This window comes from Osmerus eperlanus, chromosome 12 (assembly GCF_963692335.1).
Source record: "Osmerus eperlanus chromosome 12, fOsmEpe2.1, whole genome shotgun sequence".
NCBI classification, from domain to species: domain Eukaryota; kingdom Metazoa; phylum Chordata; class Actinopteri; order Osmeriformes; family Osmeridae; genus Osmerus; species Osmerus eperlanus.
Genome location: NC_085029.1, coordinates 14,842,021 through 14,861,428, shown reverse-complemented (window position 1 = coordinate 14,861,428; position 19,408 = coordinate 14,842,021). Strand labels below are relative to the sequence as shown.

The 19,408-nt window shown below is 46.5% G+C and overlaps 1 protein-coding gene across 1 annotated transcript in view; it reads left to right on the top strand.

Moving 5' to 3' along the window:
• Nucleotides 1–17,732, top strand: part of wnt3 (wingless-type MMTV integration site family, member 3) — an 18,278-nt gene extending 546 nt beyond the window's left edge. Inside the window, exons 2-4 of the mRNA XM_062474700.1 lie at nt 11,168–11,409; nt 14,498–14,763; nt 16,423–17,732. Coding sequence (XP_062330684.1) covers nt 11,168–11,409; nt 14,498–14,763; nt 16,423–16,902 — 988 coding nt within the window. The 3' untranslated portion in view covers nt 16,903–17,732. The remainder of the gene's footprint in view (nt 1–11,167; nt 11,410–14,497; nt 14,764–16,422) is intronic.
• Nucleotides 17,733–19,408: the final 1,676 nt, after the last annotated feature.

The following is a 19,408-nucleotide window of genomic DNA, read 5'->3' as shown; positions in this document are numbered from 1 at the left end:
ATATATCTCACACAAAATTATTGTGATGCTAAGGAGGCTTATTTCCGTATGTGGCATTCAACTTATTTAATGAGAACATATTTTTTTTGTGGGCACAGAAAGCATATGTACACAATTGTTGGTCTCAATTATGGGTGTAGGTTATTGGGTATAGTAGTTCTTGTAAACTGATTTTAATGCTTTTTTTTTTTAAGTAGTAGAGAATTTCGGATATCATTTAGTGGGAATATAATCTCTCCATTTCTCAAGCACATTGACAACACTGACCTTCCTCCCAAAAGCTAAACAAAATCCCAAATCCTAAGGCCCGATTCCTCTAGTCAATATATATGTTCTCCTTTACTGAAATAAACCTCCACGATTAGAAATTTGCCTTGAGAGTAGTACGACCAGGAACTTCAAGTCTGCGTCATTATTGTCTGCTTTGCTATTGTGTTTTTAAATTCCTCATTCATGCTCCCGACTCCTTATCATGCTATGTAACTCATCATTGTTAAATGGGTGTTTTCAATAGAATTGGAACGGGAAAAAACGCATCAGATACTAAATTATTTACAACTAATAAAGCCAGTTCAAAATTTATTTTAAAAATCGAACACTAAATTCTTTAGACATCATTCATGTCATATGTTTCGTATCAATTTTCCTGATAGTATTTGCTGACTATAAATAACAGCTAAGCCTATAATTTTGCCACTAAATGTATTGCTCTATTTTGGGTTTCTCCAATAGTGTTGATAGCAATGTCAGAGGACATGGGGGCTAAGTGCAGAAGGGTTTAATTTTTGTGTCTTTGTTGGCATATCCAACCTCCCGTTTGGCAGAGATAACTGGAATTCATTGGTTCCTCTCATTACAAATTCAGCTACTGTACATGCAGCTGACCTTATAGGCCTCAGTCTTTTGTAATGTAAAGCTTTTGTTTTGGATATATTTGTGTAGGCATATGACAAAGCTTATATGGCTCCTGACACAATCCTTGTCAGAGCTACAGCCCTTTTAGTAGCCGGGTTAGCATGTGGTCCCACAGCGGTCCAGTCCAAACCGCCAGCATCTTCTGGTTTCATTTACAGAGTAAGGAGCTGCCAAACACACAGGCCACAGGGCTGAAGTGTTAATGGCATGAGGACTTTACACCCACTCATAGGTTGAGAAGCACCAGTGACAAAGAGCCCAGGATTCTCTTGTCTGAATTACCTGCAGCTGTTTTATTCAAAAAGCTTTCATGTTACTGGTGTAATGTTCAAGCCTTAATAATGTCAGCACCTTTGATTTGGGTAACATGTTTTAAGAGTAGATGGTGCTGGGTGGGGGTGAGGGGGACCGGGTTAGAAAGATGAAAAGCCTGCGCGTAGCTTCAGGTGACTGCGCAGGTGTGAGAAACGGGTGACACTGAGGACTGTCACTGTCGTCACCCGCGGTGTACATCCCATCCAAGAGGGACAAAACAAGATGGGTACAAGGTGCGTCAACGCAACGGTGCTGAGTTTCAGCCTACCTAGGCTCCTCTCAGCTTCTGTCTCAGGGGCGAGAACTTGGTCATAAATTCTCTAGACAAGGAGGGGAAGGGAGGGGGAGAAGAAGGGCTTTTGATGGCTCCATGCCTGCGAGTCACAGCATCACAAGATGGGGTGTCGAAAACAAAACAGAGCATAAATAACTTTGTATTTGCATGGAAGCAGAGGTACCAGAGTGGCATAGCTGGCTAATGAGGTGGTTTGGAGTGCAGACCCATACTAAAACAGAACCCCTCCCCTTTAATAAAATGCAAGAATGTTTGGTGAAAGAAGAGTTTTATAAGTCAGAAAAAAAAGATATAAAGTATTTGGAGAGATGTCACACCAGAACATACTGCAGGCCTAACATTAACCACAGGTTCCATGAGGTCTCAGTGTAGTGATCTGACAAAGGGTTTGGCAGTCTGTGAGACTGTTTAAATGTGTGGCTTTAAGAACATATCTGTTTCAAAATATCTGTCACTGGACATTCAATGTTTTCTTTCGGCACAGACTGTTCATACTGTACTTTTTACAACCGGGTATTTGATCAGAGTTCAATTCAGTTATCACACAATCTAGGCTGTGTTTTCCAAATTGGTTTGAGTTTGAATGTTGTGATTATTTAGATGTCATGTGTCTGAATTCCATGCAGCTCCTGTAAGATTGTTCCCATGCAAATATTATTTGTATAGCAACAAAAAGGTTTGTGACATATCATTAACTATTTCAGGATAAACTCCCCACACATTATAGTCGAAGTTCTATGCTCAGATAATCCCTAAATGGAACAGCTAAAGCCATCCTGTCATCCAGCTTTACTAGCTCTGTTTATTTTCATATTGCAAACAGTGGACATGATGAGAGAATGCTGACACTCGACATCACCAAGGAATTAGCCCACTCAAATCTCCTCAAACACTGATTGTGGAGCATCAAATATTCGTGGTTTAGTCCCATTATGTATCACCTCAGAACCAGCTACAAATCTATTATCCACTTCTCCGCCCCGCTTTAGTCCCGGAGGGAAACAAAAAAGAAGACTTGTAACTTTTGTAAATGAACTACATTTACATTTAGTCAATTAGCAGACGCTCTGAGCGACTTACAGTAAGTACAGGGACATTCCCCGAGGCAGGTAGGGTGAAGTGCCTTGCCCAAGGACACAACGTCATTTGCACGTCCAGGAATCGAACCGGCAACCTTCTGATTAATAGCCCGATCCAACCGCTCAGCCATCTGAACCAACAGTGCAGCTCAGTTTTTTTTTACTTTTTCAGCTTGATACCTATGTGACAGTGTGTTCACATTACTTGCTACTGCATTTTAATTGTCTAAACTGTTAGATATTAGTGACGTATATTATAGACAGTGAGCCCCATTTTGTTGCTAAAGAGCATTGAGCAACCCCCTAGAAATATAGCAGGAAGAGTGATAAGAAAGGTCAGAGACAAAGCATTTATAAAAAATTTACTTTTATGTCAACAAAGCCAGAAATGTATAACTGATATTTCAGATTATTTTTAAGTGGATTCCACTTTATTGTAGGCATTAGGGCTTTTTCAGGGGTTTGCTTATTATTCTGACCACACAATTCATCCATCACACTAAATCAGGTGTACGATAACTTTCCAGTGCTGCATTGTATAATCCAGATGGGTCCCTACTAATGCAAGTCAGTAAGTCTTGACAGAATCCTACCCAGGATATCCCAGCCATGGCCAACCCTCTCAGGGTACTGAATCCCTACATATCTCTACCTTGGTCATTCCTATCCAGGTCAACCCTACCCAGGTCAACCCTACCCAGGTCAACCGTACCGTGGCTATCTCTACCCACATCATCTCTACCCAGGCCATCTCTAGCCACATCATCTCTAACCAGGCTATCTCTACCCAGGTTATCTCTACCCAGGCTATCTCTTCCCAGGCCATCATTACCAACATCATCTCTACCCAGGCCATCTCTTCCCAGGCCATCATTACCAACATCATCTCTACCCAGGCTATCTCTACCCAGGGTATCTCTTCCAAGGCCATCATTACCAACATCATCTCTACCCAGGTCACCTAGGTTATGTCTTCCCAGGCCATCTCCACATAGGTTATGTCGACCCAGACAAACAATCCCAGGCCATCCCAACCCTGGCCAACGCCAGTGGCTCTAAATGGGGCTCAAGGTTCCATCTCCAGGTCTCAGGAATGTCATTATCTGGCTACACAGCCCTACACCCCCACCTTTGGCAAAGGGATCAATCTAATGATTCGTACTGCGAGAAAATCCTCCATCTGCGATCCTGTGTGAAAAGATCAAGGATGTTCAAGCATTATACTGAACAGTGCAAAGGGAGAGAGAGAGTAGAAAGGGAAAGCCCTAAAAGAATGTTATTCTTAAGAACCTGTAGGGTTCCATATCAATGGCAACGGCTGCCATACAACTGGGGTCAAAGACATTGCAAAGCCCCTGAGAAATGTCTGAGGAGACAGACTGCCCTAGAGGTCCGCTCAACGTAAGATAAAGCTTTAACTAGGAGTACGGCTAACATCCATACAGGAGAGTGAGTGAGCAAACTGGTAACAGGTAGATTACCTGTAGAATACCTAGGATTACCTGTTTGAAATCCAGCTGTTTGAGCTTTCAACAGAGCGTTTGTGTTTCATCCCACAACAGTTGTAAACTGGAGGCATCAATCCAGCCAGCATCATCCTACACAACACGACATTACGATGCTCTAACTGCAGCGTTCAGAAAACAACTCACTGGCATGATGTCACCCTGCTCAAACACAAGGCAGGTGAGCGGTTCAAAAGAGAGTGGCACTGTACTGTTAGTTCAAAGCGGTGTAGGAAATGACAAAGCCTCACTGTGCACACTTATTACCTGTACTAAAACACAGGTCAGGGCAGTTCCTCAAAAGAAAACAAGCTCAAGTGCCCGAGGGCAACAAGGTCATTGAGGGTTATGCTCACAGACAAACACACACACACAAACTAATACTGGAAGTCTTTATTACACTTGTCTACCCATGATAATTGTCCAGAATAGCGACCTCCTGTAACTTGCTCCTAATGAACAGCACATTAAGAGCACCCTGTGACCTCTTTAGAAGACAGGGGGCAATTCTTTCCCAACCTAGTGACTATGAAGTATTGGTCACACCTGTGCACCCTGATTACAGGTAAACTCCCCCCAGGTTACCGCTCAGGTCATCGTTTGAGATAGGGGAAGGAGAGAGAGGAAGGTAGAGTGAAAGAGAGAATGAGAATCTCAAAGGGTTTTGGAATGTAGGCAGTATATTCAGAATAGTCATAGTAACATTGTTATTTAAATAATTTGTATATACAGTATAAGTGACATTGGCACAGAATTATGAACACGCATTCATCACACTTGCTACAAAGGTTCCATAGCTGTCATTGTGACACTGTGCACAGGTCTACCGCTGGTTATGATACATCATCACAGAACAGCATGATGAAGGGCTGTGCAAACGTAAATGTCAGGGATACTAATATGAATTATTATTATGCTAAACATATAAAAACATGGCACCAAATAGGGGAAAGAAGAATTTTGGTGTTGATTTTAGCTTCAAGCTTGCCAGGACAATTCTCAATGGCACAGAGCGTGCACAATGCTGTGTTTGAGTTTCAGTTTGTCATTCAGCCAGTCTATCCAAACTAGTCTTCAAAACCCAACCTTTTCAAGAGAACTCGACTGCTGCGACTGCCCTTCATACAGTCACATAGTGCACCGCCACTCTGCCTGACACGGTGTTGGCTGGGTCTCTTCAGTCAGTCAGTCAGTCAGTTAGGGAGCTGTGTTCCCCGGCGTACTGTGTTACCCATCGCACTGTGTTCCCCATCGCACTGTGTTCCCTGTGTTCCCCGGTGCACTGTGCAGCGGCACGGCTTTCACTCACTCACTGCTAACTGCCTGACAGGTAGGTTCACAAGTTTACACCCCTTGATACTCCTCCCTTCTGACTTCAGGGGCTCCCTGTCCCAGCTCCGCAAGCCTGTCTGAGGAGGGAGAGCATAAGGGAGGGAGGGAGGTGAGGAAGAAAGCAAGAAACAGGTTGGAACATTTTTCAGGGGTCCTGTCATTTTTTATCTGATCAGCCCAGAGCTGTTGGACTACAAATCAAAAGTGTGCCAGAGAAAAACAGAAGACAACAACACACACAGGAGCTGCACATTCCAGCCTCCGCCAGGAAAAGCCCCATCCTGAGGCAAAGCCGGCATCTTTCTGTGGCCCACTTTACTCTCCTTCCAGGGCCTTTGTCTCCCTGTGGATTCTGTTGAGGAATTAAAATTGGGATTCAGACAGCAATGTTTTGGTGCACAAGTGCACAGGGTCTCATTGGTAACATTGCCTCCAAGGCTAATTCAACAAGGGAAACTGTGATATCAAGATAAATAAATAGACCAAAGTTGATAAAACTAATTGTATGTGGTAGTTTATTTAAGTAGAAATTGTATTAGTCTAGAGTTAAACATAATTTCTGATTAATGCAATAATCAAATGCACTTGAGACAATCCGACACACAACTGACTATTTGATTTGATTAAGTAAGAAGCAATAACTTGTTTCCACCTGCAAAAGAATTGCTGGTATCAAACAAAGCCATCCTTTACTATACAAATGTTTGGTCGAGACCCAAATCTTTCAGCTGTGGTTCTTTACTCTCGCTGAGTCACATCAGTTGGCGATAACTCATGCATTACGCTTTGTTTCAAATGGCGAAGGCACAAGTACAAGTAAGCATGATTGGAGTTGATGATATGTTACATAAGAATTATGTATTGTAATATGTAAATTCTGTCATGCAATAGCAAAAATATGTTGCGTGCAGAAGAAGCTACAAGCCACTATGTGTGTGTGTTATGTGTGTGTGTGTGTGTGTATGTGAGTGTGTGCTCGTGTGTGTATGTGAGTGTGTGCTCGTGTGTGTATTTCAGTGTGTGGGTGTTTCTAGGCCTGGTCTACACAACATTTAAAGCAAGATTAATGGACTGAGGTTCCAGCAACATAATTTAACCTGCACTGAGCACCAAGTGGCCACTACATTAAGACGTGTGTTCAGCAAATGCAAGGCATGCTGGGAGTTGGGCCTTTGAGTGCAAGTAGCAACACCCTCCTGCCTCAGACACCAACTCACTTTCCATGATGCTTAGATCGCTGCCTGAGGAATAATGCACAGAGGAATGGATTGTGACAGGTTGGTTCTCCCCCTAATCCTCTCTCTCTTCTCTCTCTCTCTCTCTCTCTCTCTCTCTCTCTCTCTCTCTCTCTCTCTCTCTCTCTCTCTCTCTCTCTCTCTCTCTCTCTCTCTCTCTCTCTCTCTCTATTGCTCTCTCTCTCTCTCTTGCTCTCTCTCTCTCTCTTGCTCTCTCTCTCTCTCTCTCTCTTTCTCTCTCTCTCTCTAGCTCTCTCTCTCTCTCACCCTGTTTCTATTGGTCCCTCTCAGGCCTCATTTTGGTCACATACTAGTGTTGTTGGCAAACACTGATTGCTATTGGTTACATTGTTATTGTTTAAAATACCTTTTAGGAATACAACATTGAAAGGAACAAACTGAAGGGCAGTAAAATCCCACCACAGCCCTAACTCTACTGTTGCACGAACAAGGTGTTTTGTGGTGTAGTACAGTCGACCTACAGGGCTGTAAGAGGTGTAAGAAAGTATTCCACCTGTTCCATACTGTTGTGTACTCCTACTGGACTACACCTTGATGGTGCATGAAAATGACCAAAAACTGTAAAAAGTTATCTACTGGTGTTGCTGTGGTTTGTACAAGTATTCATCATTGCATCAAATTGTTTAAACTATGTAGGCTTCCTGCCTAATTTGAAAACGATCCAACATACTTGTATAATTTGCCAGGGGCAGGGTATTTAAGAGGTGATTTGTTGGTTGTGATACGGCGGTCTGGGGATTTCGAATAGAAGTGCTGACCAAACTATAGGCTATTGGTTGCCTAGTTTACCAAATGGATGACAGACAGTTGACATGAGCAGAGAGGCACTCAATTTTGGAGACGAGGCCTGATCGTGAACTTCAAATTTGCCCTAACAGGTAGTGAGGTCAGATGTCATGCATTAGCTGGTTCAGAGGGTCACCTAGTGTTTTCTGTGCCTCTGACTTGAGAACCTATCACAGAGAAAACGTTCATCTGTATGCCTTAAGACAGGTAAATGTTGACCTATGCAATGTCGACCTCCCACAAAAACAGCTGCAACACATTCTAACCCGCAATGCAGGATTGAAACAGGCAGTATCCAGCGGTGTCCAGTAGCATGAACCACTTTGACAGATATTTTCTCATCACATCAAGTTTTCCTCTGTGGAATGCTTGATAGTTTGATGTTGCATTTCCACCCTTCTGCAGAGCATGCGGTGCTTTCCCTTTGTTTCCCCTTCCGTGTCGTGTGTGTGGTTTTCCACTGGCCCGGGCGCTCTTACACCAGGTTGGTTTGGAAACTGAGAAACCCCCCAACTAGCAGCGAACCCCCAGGCTACAGGAGGCCCCTCGGTCCTGTCCAGACATGCACCTGCCAAGCCCCAAAGTTTCTGCTCTGCTGTCTACTACCCTGGAGCGGATTCCCCCGGCATTCTGCCTCAGTGTAGGCCCTGCGTCTATGCTCACCTGCTCGGTTGAGACACGTTGCTCGTGGCTTCCGAGAAGAAGCCAGGCAAAACGGGAGAGCTCAGCACAACACACACACACACACACTCACACTCACACACACACACTCACATTCACATTCAGGTCCTCTCACACGCGTGTGTGGGTAGGACACGCCTCTCTCCCACAGGGTTTCCCCTCAGGATCAGTAAGACTCTCATTAGCACCTAGCCAAAGACATCCCTTTCATCTCGTCAGTCCATTACAGACCAAGTGAGGCGCATCCTTTACAAACAAAATAAAAAGAGACGGGAAGAGCCACAGCATGTCGTCTGTCTAAACACGCTGCGTCCACAAGAAAGCCTCGTGTGGTTAGGTAATTGGCGTCATCAGACATCCACATCGCATCCGAAAACCTGTGTGCCGGCGAGCGTCCCGGGAGGGAGGGGCGTGGCCAGCCGCTGGGCTGTCAGTCTGCCAGGGACGGGCTCCCCGGCAGCTCCGTGCACAGAAACCATCCACACAGGCCCGCCCCACGCCCCAGAGATTCATGAGCAGCACGGTAGCGAGGGGTAGACTGTGTAATTACTTCACTTAGTCACCAGACAGAATGAAGTCAGCAATGCTTGAACTCATTGGCGTTTCGGGGATTGGGATTGGCATGTGAGCTAATGTGAGCCTCCCTCGCTCTGGCGTACATGAGACAAGGATTTGACTGTGGATAGATGACCACACTGACGTTCCTGGCTTGGCCAGCTCCCAGAGCTCAACCGCTTGTCTGCAAGGGAACATCATATTTGGAAGAACAACAAATCCGTCTGAGTTTGAGTTGGACGTTAATAGGACAAATAAACTGATACAGTCCTATGTCCTGGTTAAGACCTTGACTGGAGCTGTACTGACTATACTGGAAATGTAGTTTATAGTTGAATGCTGGATTAGATTGAGATTGTGCTGCTTTTTGGACATGCCCCTGACATAATACCTTTCGAACTATCCCCCATGTCCTCCGACTTTGCTCAATATCTTCTTCTCTTCAAGCTTCAAGCTCCCACAGTTGTGTCAGAAGCAGGTGGCGGCGGCCCAAGCGGCTTGTTTATGTGATCCCGTGAGCTCAGCTGCAGGAGCAGCTCAGGCTCTCTGTTGTGTCAGAGTAAGCTCCGCTGGCAACACTCTGATAGCTGGGAGCCTGCTGTAACAATGCTCACCTGTACTCCAAAGGAGATCAAAAAGAAAACGTTTGTGGGAGGGGGGTGGACGGTGTTGCAGGTTTCGCAGAGGGTTGTCGGAGAAAGCAAAGATCACATGAGCTGTGAACTTTCTGAGGGGGATTTTTTTCTCTCTCTCGACTTCAATGACTTGGCTTTTGTGTCGGGGTAGGTGCAGCGCCGCAATCATCTGTCAGAGTCAGCGGCTGTGGTGATAGGGTTGCGCCCCGCGGGGGGCCTGAGGTCATCCTGAGTGGTGCTCTGATCTGATCAACGCCGATTGTTCCCCCGTCATCCTCGCATGGCCGCCAGCAGGACTCAGTGGGCCTGGGCTCCACCGTGTGTCTGCTACTGAAACACTGACAGGAACATCCCTCTCTCTATATGTATATATATATTTCTCTCTCTCTTTCTCTCTATCTCTCCCTCTCTCTCTCTGTCTCTCTCTCTCTCTCTTTCTTTCGCTCTCTCTCTCCCTCTGTCTCTCTCTGTCTCTCTCTCTCTCCCTCCCTCTCAGGTTGTACTCCTGCAGTGTCACAGGCTCCTGGGGCTCTGGCTTGTCCCACACAGTCTCACTCTTTCACAACAGCATACCCTCTCTTTCTCTCAATCCTTCATTCATGTGTGAAATAACATCCATGGAGTATGTCCTGTATGTTATTATTGGCAACTTTTAAGATGTCATTTTTGGTAATTCTCAGGCCACTGTGTTAACGCCTCAGCCTCATGCTCTTCCCGGTGAACCACCGGGGTGCCCCGACACACGTTTGGTGTACTTTTGAGAGCATTCATGGAGAATAAACAAACAACATCATCGTAAATGTGATTAACTACCTCATGATAAATAAACACATAGCAGCTTCTGGAAAGCAATGTGCAGTTTTGCCTCAGCCTGTCAAAACAGTAAGCATGTTAAAACACGGACAAAGCTTTTTTATTTTGTATTTTACCTCTGCGTTATCTCAGGAGGAGAAAAAGAAGGCAATTAAAATTAATTACCTCAATGAAACTATAATGGTTTCTGGCATCCATGGCTGATGTGGGCTGTCTCGTTGAGGTGATTAATCCGTGTTTAGGCACATCTACAGCAGCCCGCTGGTGAGGAGAGACAGTTTCAGGAATGCCATGTTCCCTTTGCCACACAGCGAACAGCACACATACCCACACCTCCAGAGGAAACCCACAAATTAATAATAAAAATATATAATTGCACTTGTAATAATATAAATATATATGTGTGTGTTTATGTTTGTTTGATGTCTTTATTTGGTTTTATTGGGCCTTTTCCAAAGAACAAACAAGACAGATCTGTGCGTTATCTTTCAGATCATCAGTACTTGCTAACATGACGGAGCACTTAGAAAAGTCAATACTAATAGCTCATATCCTTTCCCCGAAGAGTGGCTATTAGCTTCCAGCCTTGAAAGGAAACAAATAACGGTGCTGCTTTGAACTACATAAAGTCAATAAAACACTCAAGTAATCCCAACTCTGGGGTAAAACATCGTTCCCATACCGTCAGTTTCAAAGATCGACCTTACATATAGTACGATAGTAAGAAGCCTGTTTGAATGATTCAACGTGTAGGGCCTGTGTATGGAGAGAGCCTTTTCCTGCCCTGTGTCCCCATACAGACTGAGAGGACCACTCTGGCACCAACAACACCATTGAGGAACTGGAGGCCATTCAGTTCTTCAATGGCAGATCATCCTAGGGCTTCTCCCTAGAAAGACGAGGGGAGAGCAAGAGACTGTTCAGGCATTGCTAGGGTGGGGTCTAGCAGGACTTAGTAACTGATACCCCCCTCCTGCCCCTCCATCTCTCCCCGCTGCAGGTCCCTGGCCCTGGGGCAGCAGTACTCGTCACTGGGCTCCCAACCCCTTCTGTGCGGCTCCATTCCTGGCTTGGTTCCCAAGCAGCTGCGCTTCTGTCGTAACTACATCGAGATCATGCCCAGCGTGGCCGAGGGCGTCAAGCTGGGCATTCAGGAGTGCCAGCACCAGTTCAGGGGCCGCCGCTGGAACTGCACCACCATCAAAGACAACCTGGCCATCTTCGGCCCTGTGCTGGACAAAGGTGAGCAGCCCACCAGGCCGACGAGGTCATAATGACGTGCCATCCTTAACCCCTGTGTTGCCTCCACACTGCTGAGGAAAGTAGTTAATTGTATTCCTCAAAGGGACGTGTGTCAGAATGCCAAGTATCGTAGATCGTATAAACTGCAAAACAACATGTTGTACAACATTGTGAAACGAAACTCCATAGCACTAAGTTGACGCAGAGTACAATCAGAGGTAGCTTGCAGGCTCTCAGAGGGCACTGGCATCGATCATAGATGTAACTAAATCTTTTTAGGAAATAAGAGGACAAATATAATTTAAGTAGTTTAAACAAACAGGAGTATTACAGGGAGCTGACGAGTCTAGTTGAGGTATCAGGGTTACCAAAGCTTTGCAGTTAAACACCGCCTGTTTCTCTGGCTTTTGCTGACAAACGACTACCAGGGCAATTACAATAATATACACCTTTCCTCACAGCTGTGAGAAATGAGCCCACTGGTGCAAGCACTGACACATTATTCTAACTTCCATCAATCTTTACCTTCAACATCACCTTTATCTTTTAAATCTCAGTGTCGTCTTTGGGTTTCCCAACCATGTTTATGTTTTTCAGACATGAAAGCAGGTCAGTGTTGTAAAGCTCGAAAGAAAACATCACAGTTATATTTTAGGACATCTATCAGGCTTTCCACACTGAAAACCGATCATCAACGGTCTTAACACTGACTGTGTGCTTTAAACAATCCCTAAAACGTGATACAAAAACACAGAATGCACAAAGAAAACAGAACTGGGGTTGTTCCGTGGAGCCTTTAAATCCCTAATGATAAAGATGGGGACTTTGTGTTGAGAGTGAGGCTGCTGATTGGAAATGAATTAGCCTGTGTGTCAGAGGGGAAGGGATCTGGGCAGACATGGGCAGTGTGAACCTCCTTTGCTCCTCAATCAAATAAAAGGGAGAGGGGAGGCCAAATGAGATTACAGGCAATAGAAAAGGGCTGGGGGGCTCAGCTCAACCCCTACTGTGCATGAAGACCAGCTCGCTGCTCACACAGGCTGGCTCCCACGGACACCCCATTCACACGCCCTTTTGACTCTGTCATGAAAACAGTCTGAAAGGGAATCTCCCAACCTACCCTGGGCCTGCGCTGGCCTGAGGTGGAAGGGAGAGGAAGGCAGGGGGTTGCTTAGGTGGGCGCAGAGGCCTGAGTTGGGAGTGTGGGCATGGAGGATGGCGACGGATAGGGGGGGGGGGGGGCGGGGGGGGCATCATAGAGTGACTAGCCACTGTAGCCACTGTGGTAGTTAATGGTGGTGAGGGTCGCAGAGGGATAAGGGTGGTGGTGTTGGAGATTGGGGGTGGATGGGTGGGGGGGGGTTTACGCCTGGGTGTTGGTGGTAGGAGAGGATGGGGTTTTAGGGTGGGGTGGGGGGGTGGTGGGGGAGTTTAGGGAATGCCAGCTCTGGGCAGAGCGGAGCTGTGGGGGCGTGAGTCGCTGGGCCCTTTGTGTGGGTAATACAGTGTGACACAAGGGAAACAAAGGCGGATTGATGGGCCCAGCAGGTAGCAGGAGCAGCGCTAGCCTTGGCTGACAGCCAGAACTCCAGGGCCCCACCGTTCACAGGCCCCTGTTGTGGAAAGCCCAGCAGGGCTTGCCAGGGATAGCTGGGACTCCCAGTCGCCTCCCAACCAGAGGTGTGTGTGATCCAATCAAACAAACATTCACAGAGGGCTTGAAACAAGAAATGTCGCTTTTTCTGTGTACAGCATGATGCACACTAGGAGCATAGATACTGTGGAGACTGTCCACAGGAACGTGTCTGTATTATATATCTGCAATGTCTAATACGCTACGTTTATCAGGGTTTCACTTTCCACAGACTATGGGCTATTAATGTCATTACTGCTGTATCGTGAACAACACACTTCTGACACACTTCTTGGGAATATGTAATTCAGTTAGTCTGAGAAATTCAGTTAGACCTCCCTCGATGCTTAATACTTCATTGCACAGTGGGCCTTCCCTTACCCTCTGAGTCTCAGAGTGTGTGTGTTTATGTATCATGTGTGTGCTCATGGGGGTGGGGGAGGAGGTGTGCAGTGAAAAGAGTAAGCTATGGTAAGTGTGCTGCGATTGTTAAACAATGGTGTCAGGTTACATAATAAGCTGTTGCGTTCAAAGGAGGCGTAACTCCATCCCTCAGCACCAACACGGCAGACACACTGCTAGGTCTCAGCAGAGGCCCTGGGCTCCAACCAGGGGAGTGGGGGTGGAGGGGTGCGGGTGGAGGGGTGGAGGGGTGGGGGTGGAGGGGTGGGGGCGACATTCCTGAAACACTATCCAGATGCAAAACAGCACACCTAAAGGTACGATAGGAGGTCTCTGTGATCCCACTGAGAATGAGGGCGACTGACATGGCCACAAAGAGGATGATGTCACCTTGGACTCCTCCATCCCACAGCTCCTACAGTCATGTCGAATGCATTCCTAAATCTGCAGGTCATCATCGTATAGTTCCATTGTTGGAAAACCACATCAATATTCGAGTTCAGAGCGTTTTGGTTTTCTGCGTTGATTAGACTCTCACTGAAATACTCCCAGTCCATATTAGAAGTGTGGTGAGTTTGTGTCAAGCAAGTATTTTTTCATCCTGATGTTATTCGTTTCAAAGCATAGATAGGTTCAGGTATGTACGCCTACTTGAAGATTAAATGCTGCGTTAAAAGGTTTGAGCCCAAGGGGATCCCATTTCATTACCCCTGGATGGATGTTGGCAGTCACAAAGATAGTTGTTGTCAAAGTGGGACCTGAGATTGACGTTTTGTGTACGCACATTTCACCTTCCTCCCTGTGTCTCTCTCCCTCCCTCTCTCTCTCTCTCTCTCTCTCTCTCTCTCTCTCTCTCTCTCTCTCTCTCTCTCTCTCTCTCTCTCTCTCTCTCTCTCTCTCTCTCTCTCTCTCTCTCTCTCTCTCTCTCTCTCTCTCTCTATCTGTCTCCCTCTCTCTCTCTCTCTCTCTCTCTCTCTCTCTCTCTCTCTCTCTCTCTCTCTCTCTCTCTCTCTCGCTCTCTGTATTTCTCTCTCTCTCTTTCTCTCTGTCTAGCCACGAGAGAGTCTGCCTTCGTCCACGCCATAGCCTCTGCCGGCGTGGCGTTCGCAGTGACGCGCTCCTGCGCCGAGGGGACGTCCACCATGTGTGGGTGCGACTCCCACCACAAGGGTCCGCCAGGGGAGGGCTGGAAGTGGGGGGGCTGCAGCGAGGACGCCGAGTTCGGGGTCCTGGTGTCCAGAGAGTTCGCCGATGCCAGAGAGAACCGCCCGGACGCTCGCTCGGCGATGAACCGCCACAACAACGAGGCCGGCCGCACGGTGAGTCAGCGCCGCACAGAGAAGCCTTGTGATGAGTCATCAGGCACGTTGCTACACACCGTGGGTGAAACAAGGTTGTTCACATGCATACAGCATGCTTGGTTATATTGGGAGGTAGGACTTACAGAAAACAACCAAATCAATCCCATCTACACACCCAGCACACAGATTACACAACAGTTTCATCGTGAGTACCTACGCCCTGAACGCACCCTTAGTACGCCCATCCCTGTAGCTCAAACAGGGAGAAAGCCCAGGAAAAAAGACAATGAACAAAGATCAGATTGTTACATGAAGGAGTTGGAATTATCCACGGTAAACAGTTACAGTAAAAGATTACTAATTGTATGACAGATGGGATTTCACTATTTGACTTATTCAGCCCACATTTGAGTGAATTTCCAGCTGAAAAGGTTGCACTTCATTCTGAATGACTGGGTAATTGCCTGAAATAAAAAATCCCAACCCTGCCTTTCATGCCTTGCATCCCAACGAAAATTCCCTGACAGACAAATAACCCGAGTTAGGTGAGGGGGAAAATAAGGGAATCAGCATGGATTTAAACCATCACCCGTGCTGTCACTGCTTACTGAAATGTCTGGCGAGAACTACTCGCCAGCACGCTGAGGGGCAATTGGAGGGACCACACGGTAACAAGGCAGGCCTTTGATCTCAGCAGACAGGAGCAGGGAGACCACAGGAGCTGCAGAATGGCAGCCCTGTCAGGACCCTTCTCCTCAGCCTGATCCCAGTCACCCCACCTGGGCTCCTCCGGCTCCATTGTTCCTGTCCCCTCCACCCCTCCACCCGCCATGGCCTAGGGCCCCAGAGATGCCAGGGGCCTGACGAGCTCAGGACATGATGTCACAAGTCTCCCCTACCCCCCCCCCCCCTCTATCTCTCTCTCTCTTAACCCCCCCCTCCCCTCTCTCTCTCTCTCTCTCTCTCTCTCTCTCTCTATCTCTCTCTCTCTTTCTCTCTCTCTTAAACCCCCCCTCCCCTCTCTCTCTCTCTCTTAACCCCCCCTCCCCTCTCTCTCTCTTAACCCCCCCCTCCCCCCTCTCTCTCTCTCTCTCTCTCTCTCTCTCAAACCCCCCCCCCTCCCAACTCGCCCAGGGGTGCCACAAACACCTGCCTTCCGCTTCAGCTGGGGAATTCTGCAGCTAAATATAGCCAGGGAATTGAAGCAAAACAAATTAAAACAAAGGAAAGCAGAGTCTGTGAACTGCTCACGTAATAGACTTCAGAGGAAGTGAGCTGCAGATTGAGAAGACCTGAGTGTGTTTAACACATGACATGACACCCACACAAACACACACAAAGTTCAGCCCCAATGATATGCTACTCTGAACCTCCTGTGAAGGTCTTAAGTCTGCCAGTCTGCAATACTGAATATCCTACAAGTGAAAATCTAATGAATAAAAGTACTTAACTGTCCATAAAAATACCTTTCCCATGGACTTAGCCGTCTTCCCAGTAGTCCACACACTAACCCATCCTGTTGCTACACTAAACAAGCTAACCCTTAGAATAAATAAGTAGTATACAAAAAACAACAACCCAGGACTAGTTTGACCGGCTCAATAATGAGCTGATCACACCTCTAAACCCCTGCCTCTCCATCCTGTCTTTGAACTGTGATTTCCTCCTCCCCCTCAGACCATCCTGGACCACATGCACCTGCGCTGCAAGTGCCACGGCCTGTCCGGGAGCTGTGAGGTGAAGACCTGCTGGTGGGCACAGCCCGACTTCCGCATGCTGGGGGACTACCTGAAGGACAAGTACGACAGCGCCTCGGAGATGGTGGTGGAGAAGCACCGCGAGTCGCGGGGCTGGGTGGAGACACTGCGAGCCAAGTACGCCTTCTTCAAACACCCCACGGAGCGCGACCTGGTCTACTACGAGGGCTCGCCCAACTTCTGCGAGCCCAACCCGGAGACGGGCTCTTTCGGGACGCGCGACCGCGTCTGTAACGTGTCATCACACGGCATCGAGGGCTGCGACCTGCTGTGCTGCGGCCGCGGCCACAACACCCGGACTGAGAAGCGCAAGGAGAAGTGCCACTGCATCTTCCACTGGTGCTGCTACGTCAGCTGTCAGGAGTGCGTGCGCGTCTACGACGTGCACACGTGTAAGTGAGGTTCCCACACACGGACGAGACGGATGGACAACAAGCTCTGCCACCCATCGCAGACACGTCATCGCACATATACACAGACACACAGCCAACAGCGACCAGCACCAATGGGTTATGGCACTTCCTGTACTGAAACTCTGGAACTCTTTGCTTCTCCATCCTTGTAATAAGAAATGACTCCCATGTCCGTTTCCCAGGTCCTGCATCCTACTTCATGTGTTAACAGTGCCCGGACTCTCAAGGAACAAACAGGAGGGTCTGTTTTCTTTGGAATAAGCGCTGTTGTCCTTTCCCCAGGTTCACCCCATCGCCACCCTGCGTTGGTCCCTGATCCTTTCCTTCGTTATTTATTCTCCCCCCCCCCCTCCCCCGCCCACTTGACCGTAAGGGCTGTGGTACTTAACACTTCTTATCTGTGAAATGAATGCAGTAGATGACTTTTACAGACCATTTCTTTTGAATGGACGTCTTTTAACTAACACTTCAACTCTCCAGCCACCTTGCTGGTCCACTGTCGAGAACTAAACCACCGTTTCCCCATCACCTACCCAACGTCACATAGTCAACACTATACTGAACACACACGGCAGCCCAGGAACCAACTACTCTGACTACTGAACTCATTAAGAGGGCTGTCAGCTGACAGGAAGAAACCCTGTCTTTCTTATCTACTGAGTTGATGGAATCTTCTCTTTCACAACCCCAAGCCTGCACACTGTACTGAACTGCAGCAGTCGACTGGGATGCCTGGAAGGCTAGAGCCTGATTTTATAGCCCCACATTTCTGAAATATTAGCAATGGGCTGGGACTGGAGGTATGCACGAGGGGACATGTGCGCTTGACAAACACACTTGTTCCACTAACATGTATGCACTATTCAGCTATTCAAAGAAAAAAAAAAAAAAAAAAAAAACCTGAGGTAAACATTTGGCTGTTGTTATTTATGAGAACAAATTCCTTTTGTCATAATGTAGGCCTGCCAGTTTCAAGACTGAAGAGTTTGTCCCTTGCATTCTGACTAGCAAAAAGTTGTAGAAATATCCAGATTTATGTTCTTCCCATGCTATGATATATTAGACTGTTGGGCAGCATCGTAGGGAGTATTATAAGGAAATGCCAGAGGGAACCATATATTCAAATCAAACAATGGATAGAAGCTTCTAGTATAAGCAGCTTGTGTAAGACAAACAGATTTGACTGTATTGGATCAGTCTGTCACTATTGGACATGATTTAAGAGTATACCCATAAATGAGTTGATTATTTGAAGATTAATTTATGTTAGCGTCCTGAAAAATGCATACCAATAGGTTCTTCTTAGGACTGTGAAACATGTTTCTAAGCAAAACGCCAGGTCTTATCAGTAGAGCTCCATTAAAGAGGAAGAAGAACATGTGATGGCATGTGGAGACCAGAGGCTTCTCCTGCTCCTTGTCCTCATCTCAATATCCTCATATTCCCGGTAGTCAGAAAGGAGGTGATAGGAAAAGCAACACAGAGTGAATCTAGTACACGTGTATGTCTGTTCACGGGACACAAAGACATGAGATGAGGAATGTTACTGTGCACACTTTATGGAAAGAGCTGATGTGTGTAAATGTGAATGTTTGTTTGTGATGGCTGTCAGTGGCAGGGGTGTGTGTGTGTGGAGGGGGGGGGGGGGAGGGGGAAGGGGGGGCAAGCTGGCTTCACCATGGGACAAGCGGAAAGGTTTCCACACGACATGTCCTGACAGTCCTACATGTTTCCTATTAACCCTTGTGTTATCTTCGGGTCATTCTGACCCATCAGTCGTTGTGACCCACCGTCGTATTGCGACAACTTTACCGCATACAAAATCAAAGTAAAGCAATTTTGTATTTTTGTAAGCATGCGTCAGACCCCCCACATTGCGAAGGTTAAAAGAAAATTATTTTTATTTGTTTTTGTATTGGGTAAAATTGGGTAAACACAACGATGGTTCGTTATGAACCTTTGGGTCATGTGACCCGAAGGCAGCACAAGGGTTAATTATATTTAACAACAAAAATACAACTTACTCTGTAGTGTATAGGCTCCTCTCTTTGTGACATAGCTTAGCCTCTGCGTCACCTTCTAAAAAGCCCCCTTGCTTGGACCCTTTGTGTTCAGTTCCTTCTCTTTCCTTCCTCCCCGCTATATCCAAAGTTTTGTACAAAGGTTTTAAAGTTAATAATTCCCTTTTTATTTTATAATCTGAAATGTTATGTTTTTATAAATATTATTTATTATACAATGTATATATCTGTATGACTGAACTAAGATTATATATTTGAAGAAGAAACTACTGTCTCGTGCTTTTGCTTTTTAGCCAGAGGTACTTTAGAGAATCTTTACCATTTTTGAGCATCAGTTACCCAATTATTTAAAGCTTTTCCTTAATACGTCATGTATGATATAGACCTTGCACATAACACTACTGAACTGGTTTCTGAACTGAAGCGGAGTTGCTGTTCCAAGCTGTGATAGATGATGCTCCTTGCATAATAA